The 10,243-nt window shown below is 39.9% G+C and overlaps 1 protein-coding gene across 1 annotated transcript; it reads left to right on the forward strand.

The window, feature by feature from the left end:
• Window positions 1-6,163: 6,163 nt before the first annotated feature.
• On the forward strand, window positions 6,164-9,660 carry LOC108040552. The gene is made up of 3 exons (XM_044457837.1): window positions 6,164-6,887; window positions 7,932-8,570; window positions 8,735-9,660. Exons 1-3 carry the CDS (start codon window positions 6,725-6,727, stop codon window positions 9,211-9,213), a joined length of 1,281 nt encoding a protein of 426 aa, XP_044313772.1. The 5' UTR covers window positions 6,164-6,724; the 3' UTR covers window positions 9,214-9,660.
• The last annotated feature ends 583 nt before the right edge of the window (window positions 9,661-10,243 follow it).

Genomic DNA, 10,243 nt, shown 5'->3' on the forward strand with positions numbered 1-10,243 from the left:
CACATGGCATGAGGATGAAAAGGAGTTGCGAACTCATTCCACTCCACACCACTTCACCCGCTTCGCGTCCCACAGTGCGGATGGATTCGCCTCTTGGATGCGATGCTGCGCCTTAAATGCGATCCTTTGCTGTTTCTGCTGTCGCTGTTGTAGTTGGAGTTGGAGTTGCTGTTGTTATCTCTGACGTTGGCAATCGGTGCCATTGCACTGTGGGCGAATTTCAGGGTTTTACACTCATAAATTATTCAGAAAGAGTCGACCCCTAATCTGAATTTTCCGTGGAATATAATTATTGGTAGTTCTCTTTTATGGGCTTTAGTCTTAAATCCATAGAAACAGTTTATGTTGAGTTAATCTTGATTTTTTATTTAACTTAATTATATATAGATCTTTTGTAGAGGTCTTTAAAATGAATCAAATTAAAATCAAGTAAAAGATAGATTAAATTCTTCAATCTTAAAGAATACTCTTCCATGCTTTTAAGAATAGAAATGTCTTTCCCATTTTATTTATCCTTTCCTTAAAGCCATTGTTGTAGTGGGATTTAATACTATCACCCACATATCATGTAAGCATAATCCGCTGCATGTATATTTTTGACAGTGCACTTCGTCGACCTAATCCACTGTGATTCACCGACGATGGGGAAACGAACCGAAGACTGGTCGGATGGCTGGCTGTTAAGGCCTCTTTATATGCGCACCTTAAAAAACAACAACAAGATGGTTAATGCTGTTTTCTGTTTTTTTTTTTGTTTTTGGCGTTTTTTGCATTGCCCCGTGAACGGGGCACACTTATTGCCACGCAGTCGAAGATACAACACACACTGTCACCCAGAGATACAGATACAGATGCAGGGGGCATAGGCTTGAAACCGGAGTTGGAGTTGCGATTCGAGTTGGAGTTTTAGCATGAGCGCGAACTCTGCACAGAAAACAAAATATAGCTACATGTACTATTATATCATCAAATTTTTATACCCTTGCAGAGGGTATTATAATTTTGGTCAAAAGTGTGCAACGCAGTGAAGGAGACATCTCCGACCCTATAAAGTATATATATTCTTGATCAGGATCACCTCCTGAGTTGATATAGCCATGTCCGTCTGTCCGTCTGTCCGTCTGTCCGTCTGTCTGTTTCTACGCAAACTAGTCTCTCAGTTTTAAAGCTATCGGATTGAAACTTTGCACACACCCTTCTTTCCTTTGCACGCAGTATATAAGTCGGAACGGCCGGGATCGGCCGACTATATCCTATAGCTGCCATATAACTGATTGATCGGAAATGCCATAACTTTCGTGTTTGTAAAGTTAGGAAGTTGGGATTTTCTATGGGTTTTATATTTGGCCAATCAATCCGACCTACCAAATTTCATAAGGATCGGCCGACTATATCCTATAGCTGCCATATAACTGATTGATCGGAAATGCCATAACTTTCGTGTTTGTAAAGTTAGGAAGTTGGGATTTTCTATGGGTTTTATATTTGGCCAATCAATCCGACCTACCAAATTTCATAAGGATCGGCCGACTATATCCTATAGCTGCCATATAACTGATTGATCGGAAATGCCATAACTTTGGTGTTTGTAAAGTTAGAAAGTTGGGATTTTCTATGGGTTTTATATTTGGCCAATCAATCCGACCTACCAAATTTCATAAGGATCGGCCGACTATATCCTATAGCTGCCATATAACTGATTGATCGGAAATGCCATTACTTTGGTGTTTGTAAAGTTAGAAAGTTGGGATTTTCTATGGATTTTATTTTTGGCCAATCAATCCGACCTATCAAATTTCATAAGGATCGGCCGACTATATCCTATAGCTGCCATATAACTGAACGATTGGAAATGCCATAACTTTGTTGTTGTTAAAGCTAGGAAGTTCGGATTTTTTATGAGTATTAAGAATGAATAATTTTGGAGAATATAATTTACAGAGTATTCTGCAAGGGTATATCAACTTCGGCTCCGCCCGAAGTTAGCTTTCCTTTCTTGTTAGGTATAAAGTATTTAAATAAATATTTTTTAATTACTTTAATTATAACTCTAAAGGAATTTAAACTTGTAACAAAACTATTCTTTAATTAATACAATACAATATTGGTATTTAAATAAAATATTCTTGCAATAAAAGTAAAATTTTAAATTTTATTTGCTTTAAAGTTTGGTTAGAAGTATAGTTAAACAAAAATCCAAAAAAGAAAATCGTGTTTTTTGGAAGTATTCTCGAATTGAAAGACAAATCTTCTTATCCCCTGAATTTTTAAGTATTTGAACAATAAATGATGGTTAAGATTTTTAATCGAAAACCGTACAATGTTTTCCTCAGTTAAAGTTAATTCGCTTTGATTTTTTTCACTGATTTGTTGTTGTTTTTTTAGGCACAGAGCCACGAAGTGGACTGAGTAAAAACATGTTTGGATTTAATTCTTTTTATTTATTTTCACCGTCGTCGCTGGCGTTTTTTTTTTTGTGCCATGTTGCTTTCTTTCGTTGCTTTTTGGACATGTATCCGAAAGATACTTTTTGTTGTTGCCTGTGTGTGCCACGATGATGACGCTGACAAAGGTCTCCCCGCACCACACTCCCCGTCGCCGTACGCGATTTTAATGAAGCACTTAAAAAGCATAAATGAAAATAAAAACCCAACAAAGGCAACAGACAGCAGATAGCTCCATGGTCCCTGCCGATCCGCAGAACGACAATTGATGTGGAGCCTGTGTTGCCGGGTCTGGACCTCAATCTGGAACCTGGGACTAGCAGCCCCTCTATCTGCCTGCAGTTGATGTGCGGCCGACCCGGGCCGAATCCATCCCCAGATACATTACTTTTTACTGTCGAAGTTTGTCCACAGGCATTGGCAGTACACAGAATTATGGACACAGTGGTACTTGCAAAGTAGTTGAGGATAAATAAAATAAACAGCAATTACTACTATTATTTAAAAAAAAACGTAAGTTTTTTTTATTTTTACTTTAGAAATATAATAACTAGGGCAGTTCGTGAGATTAAAGTTATAAGAATGAAAGGATTAACAGTTATAAGATAAAATATGTTATGTTAACTTAGGAGTACATATTTATAAAAAATTTATTCACTACAATATTAACTTAAACTCTTTTCATCCCTTAAAAAATATTATATATTTAAAAAATATGTTGAATATTTAATTTTTAGCATAAAGATTTTTATTTCAAAGAACATTATTAAAAATGTGAATATCCATTAAATGTATATACGTGTCATCGGTGCGTATATGTATTTAGGAGGCAAGTGTTGTCAACTTAAATATGAATTGAAATTTTTTTTTTAAGTTCAAACTTTTGTTTATTAAATTCTAATTGTAATAGGCAATAACAAGTAGTAGTAAAAAGTCAACTAAGGCAATGTCTACACTAAAAATATTTCTGTTTTTGTAATATTATTTCTCGAATGGTTGAATAAAGATCAGGCTTCACTGTACCCTCAAGTACTTCTTCCCCGACTGCCCAACTGCGACTCAAATTAATTCTAATCTAGCAAATTACGGTGGACCATTTATGCTGCCATAAAAATTAAAGACGCCGACCCTCTCCCTTTTTTTTTTGGCCGATAAGAAAGTGCGTGTGCGTTCATTATGCGGCTCGGTGGGGGAAGCTCATAGTTACGCATCTCACAGATATATTTACGGATCCAGGGCCACCGAGATAGCTCGCAACAGTAGCCAATAAAACGGGGGGCATTAAAAACATTAACAGCCGCATTACAAATGCACGGGGATGTGGCACTGTGGAGTGGCCATCTCGGATTGATAGAGTCGCCATTGACAATTGCCGTTGTCGTTGAATAATTAAGCGGGGGCACGGATAAGTAGCCCATCCCCCATCCGACCCCAATTCATTGCTAAATTATGCCAGCAAATAGGGCCCATTTCGTACAGTCACATCATATACTGGGCAATTGGCACTAATCGAATTGATTCTTGAGTGACTTTCATCTTCGTAGTCGTTCGATGGTCGCTATTGTCGGTTTTATCCACTATGTGAGCCATTTCAATTTTTTTATGACTCCGAATTAATCGCTGTGTGGGGGTTTGTTGGTATGATAGCGAAGCCATCTAATTGATGTCTTAAAACAAGTTGTGTATAAACATTTGGTACTTAAATTAATATCAATGTGTACCCCATCAACAGAAATAATTTATGTTCTTTGCTTTTAGTTTTATCGTAAAATTTTGATTTCAAAATATAATGACTTTAATATTCGTTTAGTCTGTGTACATTATAAAGTATGCTTTATTCCAAACATAGCGTGTTAATAAAATAATCAAAAGTTATTTCCAGATCAACAATTTGTACGATACATACATATGTACATACTAAGTAGAAATGAAGTTTTTGCGATAGGTCAGTAACTCTTTAATCAACATTGGAGCAATGATCCAAAAAAGCGTTGTAAACACTAAATTCGAACTTTCTCTCGGTTTTATTTGTACATTTTGAAAACGTTGTAATGGGTGCTCTTTGGTTTATTTTAAGTAACACAAATCCGCTCCCGAACGCAAACACCCCACTATGTAAATAGTTGACCACCTCTGATTTATGCCGAATCTTGTTTGTTTTGCAGTCTCGTTCTCGCCCGCTGAATGTAGATATCTAATGGTGGGGAAGGGGGGTGTTGGGGGGTAGGTGGTGTGGCAAAGCATGAGGTGGGCGGTGTGCGGTGGGAGGAGGTAGGTGGTTGGTGGGGGAGGTGCGCTGTGGGTCGGTGCTCGGCATCGGGGTCTGGGGCACTGAGTAAATGAACGCTGCGCCTACGAAGAGCAATACCAACACCACTGCATTTGGTGTGCGTGTGTGGGCGGGTGTGCGAGTGTGCGTGATGCAATTGTGTGCAGTTGTAGTTGCGGGTTCATTGCACGTACACTCGCACAAACACACGCACAGCACCCAAAACGGCCAACGACGAACCGACCAAACGACCGAGCGACCCACCCATCAGTGCTGACGGTTTTTGCATAAAACAGCTAAGCTTGAAAACAAATCGAAAAAAATCGCAAAACCAAAAAACTTAACTTTTCAAAAGGCGGAGTTCTATGTTAGACAGCATAAAGCATACTTTAAGGGGCTTGAACACCTTTGAAGGAATATTTTGCAAAAACATAAAATGTACTACATATGTAAATGGTAAAATATTATATTTTATATAATCCTTTGATCAAATCTGGAATCAATTTTTATACACGTCCTAATAACAAAAGCATTCAGAAAAATCTTTGAATATCATAAAATCATTGTACATAGAAACGGAGGGGACTAACTGTAAATACACTTGGATTAATAGTTCTAGTGATAAAATTCCCACATGTGTATTGAAACAAAAATTTTATTTTATGTTTTGGGCGTTGCGAAAAAAATTACTCATACGACAAAGGCAACAGTGCGAATGAGTGATATACTTTAAAATACAATTAGCAGACCTTAAAACGTTTTTTTTACGAGAAATACATTTTAGTATGCCTTAAATTGAGAATATAAATGAATATATATATATTTGGAACTTTGGGGTCATCCCCAAAATTGTAAAATATAGATTTCATATCATCCAAGGAATATCTTGCAAAATTATTGCAAGCTGCATCTTAAAATCAAAGCCAGATGTGACATTACTGCCGAATGTGCATAACTGGGCCCCCCATTCAGTCCGTCGGTTACTTCGTCACTTTGTTGCGTGTTCGTGCTGCAGTTGTTGTTTGCCCTGGTTGTAGTAGTTGTTGCTGGGTCTCCGGTTTAGACAGCCGGGCTTCGGACTCCGGGTCCCCGCCTCCCTCTCCAATTCATTTTCGCCCCTATCCCCACATACCCCCCTTTGACCACCTTTACTGCCACTCGACTTCGGTCATCGTGGATTTCTCTGCTCTCCGTTTTGCGGACCTGCATTTTGCTCTGCACTCTTGGCTGCTCTTTTGTTTCGCTTTTCGTTGCTTCTAATGCTCCCCCTCCCCTCCCCCTTTCGACAAACTCTTTTTCGTTGGCTCCAAGTTAGAGCGAGATAGTGAGACCCCGAACGAAAGAGAGGGAGCTTGTTTATCGTTGCCTTTCTTTTGGGCTGCCTGCCCGCTGCTTTTTTCCTCCTTCTTCTTCTTTCCGTGCTTTTCTTCTCAGTTGTTTTTTTGGTTTTTTGCAGCTCTGAGCTTCGCTGCTGCGGCGGTGTGTTGTTGCTTTTTGTCTGTCTCCTCTTTGGTCTGGTTGCTTTTGTTGCTTTTGTCTGTTTTGCTTTTTCGCCCTGCCATCTTACACACTCACATTACTCATACACCTACACGCGCGGGAGACTTTTGTATGTAAAACTGACGTCGCTGCTGCCTCTTTTTTGTTGTTGTCTTCTTTCTTTATTTTTTTGCACATTCTCCCTGTTCTCTCTTCTCGCCTGCATTTTGTGTATCTCATCTCGTGTACGCTTTCGCTGCCTTTCCAATCTCTTCGGCATCGAGGCAGCAACAACAACAACATCGAAAAGCTGGCGTCGTCGTCGCCGTCATCGTTTTCTCTATTTTCCTCAATCGCTGTGCCTTTTCATTTTCAATTCGCATATTTTTGCAAACTCTACTTTCAGTTATTCGCCGATAATTGATGTCAAAGGACGCAGTTGTGCTCCGCCGGCGTTGTTCTCGTCGTTGCCTTTTAAAAAAATTGTCCCGGTATTCAGTGCCAGTGTGGCCAGTCCAGTGCCAGTGTGACCATGCCCAAGGAGGATCCTTTCGTAAATCGCGCCCAGCTTTTAAAGGCGATCAAGAAATATCCGGAGATCTGGGACTCCAACAACAAGCTGCACATGTGCCGCAGTGTCACATCGCCTATGTGGACGGAGATCGCTGAGCAGTTCGGCGGTCATGTGCCGACAGGTGAGTGCGACAAGGATGCCAGTCCATTAAACCCCCCTTTTACTCTGCGGCACTGCCCCATTCTCCCACTCGCAACCGGTACTGATTTGTTGCTGCCTTTCGCGCTCTCCTTTCGAGTTCTCTTTTGGTGCGCACTCAGTGGCGGAGTCATAATTTGTTAAGGGGGATCTTAAACTTATCTAAACTTAACATTCCTCATATTGAATTTATTTTATCCTAATGTTTTCAATAATTTAAATGTTTAAAAGATAATCTTTCTACACAGAAAAACATATTGATATTATATCAGTTAAAATAGGCTAGGATATAAAAAGCCATAGTTCAGAATCCACCGATGAATTTTTATATATACTAACTGTTTATGGTTTAAATTTTTATTAATAGTTTCAGATTTAAACCTTTGAACATTTAGCTATCGCACGGTATATTCCACAATTTAAACAATTTTAAAATTATATTAATTCGATTTCTTTCAAAATAAAATGTCAAACGATTATTTATTATCCCCCTAAACTTAAACTTTGTCTTTTCTCTGCTTACGTCACTGTGCTTAGTCTAAAAATAAGTAAAGGGCGCTTCGGCAAGGAATCGGAGGTCTCGGTCCGTTTGGAATAATAGAAGAGCTTACACCACTATATAATGCAAATTGAAGCTTTCGCAATAGAAATAATTGACTGGTGTAATGTACTTTGATAAATACAATTGGGTGGCTCAATATACATACAAACATAGTCATAAACACGCCACTAGATTGTAAAATAATAATGAATGGAAAGACTAGCTTTGGCATATAAGAATATAATGATAAAAATCCCCTATTTATTGTTTAGTCAAACTAAAATACAATATTGATTGAGATTTTTAATCCAAAATTTTTTTAAAACCTTAGCAAAATAAAAGCTTCCTTATTATCTTTACCACATTTAAATTTAAAATTAAAGCTTAGTTCAATAAATTGGTTAAATATTAGTCAGACTGGCTTAATTTATCATTGTCAATTACTTTCCCTAACATTAATTATGCCTTGCAAATGTTTATGATCAGTTAAGCTGCAATCGATTTGGAGCCAGATGAAGTACCACTACCACAATTTGGTCCACCGACAGATCCTGCATAAGGATCGCTTCAACACCAAGTGGGAGCACTTCGAGCCGATGTCCTTTATGTACAACATAACGGTGGCAAAGATCGTGGGTGCCCAGTCGAGTGGTGGTGGTGGCACCTCCTCCGATGATCCGCCCACTGCCCCCGAGATGCCGACCGCTGGGGAGGAACCCGTTGCATCAGCACAACCACCACCACCTTTGCCCAGCGCCTCTCATGGACGCGGGCGTCCCAGCGGCAGTTTCAGCTGGCTGCAGTCCGCTGTCACGCCCACCGCCCCTCAACTGCCACATCTCATCGCCCAGCCGATCCATGGACAAGGCCACGCAATGACCTATACTGCTTTCACGGGGTTGGTACCTCCACCAGCTGCAGTAACTTTGGAGACAGTGGCCACGCCCCCACGAAAATTGGGCCGCCCCAGTTCATTGCATAATAGTATGCGCGGACGTATCATCGATGCCATAAAAACGCGTCCTTCACTTTGGGCGGGACGTCAGCGGAGCGAAAAGGGACAGGGCCAGAGTCGAACGTCGGCGGTTTGGAAGGAGGCGGCCATCGAGATGGGATTGACACCAAGTAAGTAGATCTATATTTTACAAGAATATTATATTTAATGATATATATAATATATTTTATATTGATATTAAATAAGATCCATTTTAAATTTACAAGTTGGATTCGCAATAAATTAATGATTTTTGAAGTCATAACCAAAATCCAAAATATTCGATTTGTTGCAGCTCTCATGCAGACTCGCTGGTCGATCATCAAGCAGCGGTATGTGGACGAACTGCAGAAGGAGCGCCACGCCCAATACTCCCACCAGGGATTCCGATCCACATGGGAGCACTTCGATCGAATGTCGTTTATGCGCGACATCCTGCTGAAGAAGGTCGACGAGCGGGAGCAGACACGCGAACAGATCCAGGAGATCGTCAGCGAACAGCAGCACCAACAGCAGCCGCAGCTCCACTCGTCGCAGCACTTGCACCAATACCGTCCACCGCCGCCCCCATCCGGGCTGGTGGAGCACGCCCAGGACATGCCCATCGGATTGGTGCAGCACCACCATGAAGGACACCAGCCGCCGCTGGCCATGCACCACCCCCACCACCCACAAGCCATTCGCCGGCGGGTCAAGCACGAGTCTGATCTCGAGTGGGACCCCTTTGAGATGATCCTTCACGTCCACGGCGCAGGCGAGCCGGCTGCCAACTGAAGACTGAGAAATTAGGAACAGCAAAGCCCTAGGTACACCTGAGAAAAAGCTTAAGGAAACGAGATACATGATTACTCCACAGAAATTGTATTGCTCTTTATTTAGTTTAAATTGCAGACTTTAAATCATAATTATTTACTTTCGAGGATTGAATTGTATTGAAATTATGGGACACAAATTTAAAGCTTACAAAATTAATAATTGTTTGCATACAAAATATGTTTATTACGATTCAAACCAGCTCTTAAGTGTCAGAAAATCGTTCCCTTAATACTTCTTCTCAGGTGGAATTGAAAAAATAGGGGACCTATACGTCCTTAATATAATCGTCAGATGTAAAACCATTAGCCTACACCCCATGCCCACATCTATATTAAAACCATTTTGTAATTCCTTTTTCTACTACTCTGAAATTAAAACACTCTAAATAAAACATCACTTAGAGATATGAAATTAAAGTTTTTAATTTTAGTTAATTTGGGAAGAATAATACAACTATGTATTAAAAAGAGGGAGATATAAAACTTGAATAATTTAGTCTTTCCTAGAAATTAAAAAGGTTAATCCTTAAAACTTCTTGAGTCCCAATTTGATAAATTATTTTATATTGAAATAAAAGTCTTGAAGTCGATACTGTAATTGATACCATTCAGTTTAGATTACCGGGTATATATATCGCCAATATCAATTTCCACAAGAACTCGATTGTAATATCTGAATGGAACAAGATTTATTCCACCTGAAGTGCTTTGCACTCAATCAATTCCGATAATCGTGATGCGATGCGACGGATTTGAGGTTCGAGAACGCCCCGAGCGCGAAAACTAAATTATGCTAATTCTCACAGTGTGTGCAACATTTGTCGATTGCCAAAATGGCAAACATGTTCCACACTGTACTCACACTGCCACACCGACTCATCCAATAAAGCTCTGCTTTTCCCCCCATCCATCGCAACGTTTTGTGGATTTGTGTAAATTTCTGGCTGAGGGCCATGGGCGGAACACGCGTAATTCCAATCACGTGCCAG

This window comes from Drosophila rhopaloa, unplaced genomic scaffold (assembly GCF_018152115.1).
Source record: "Drosophila rhopaloa isolate 14029-0021.01 unplaced genomic scaffold, ASM1815211v1 contig_163, whole genome shotgun sequence".
Taxonomy (NCBI): Eukaryota; Metazoa; Arthropoda; class Insecta; order Diptera; family Drosophilidae; genus Drosophila; species Drosophila rhopaloa.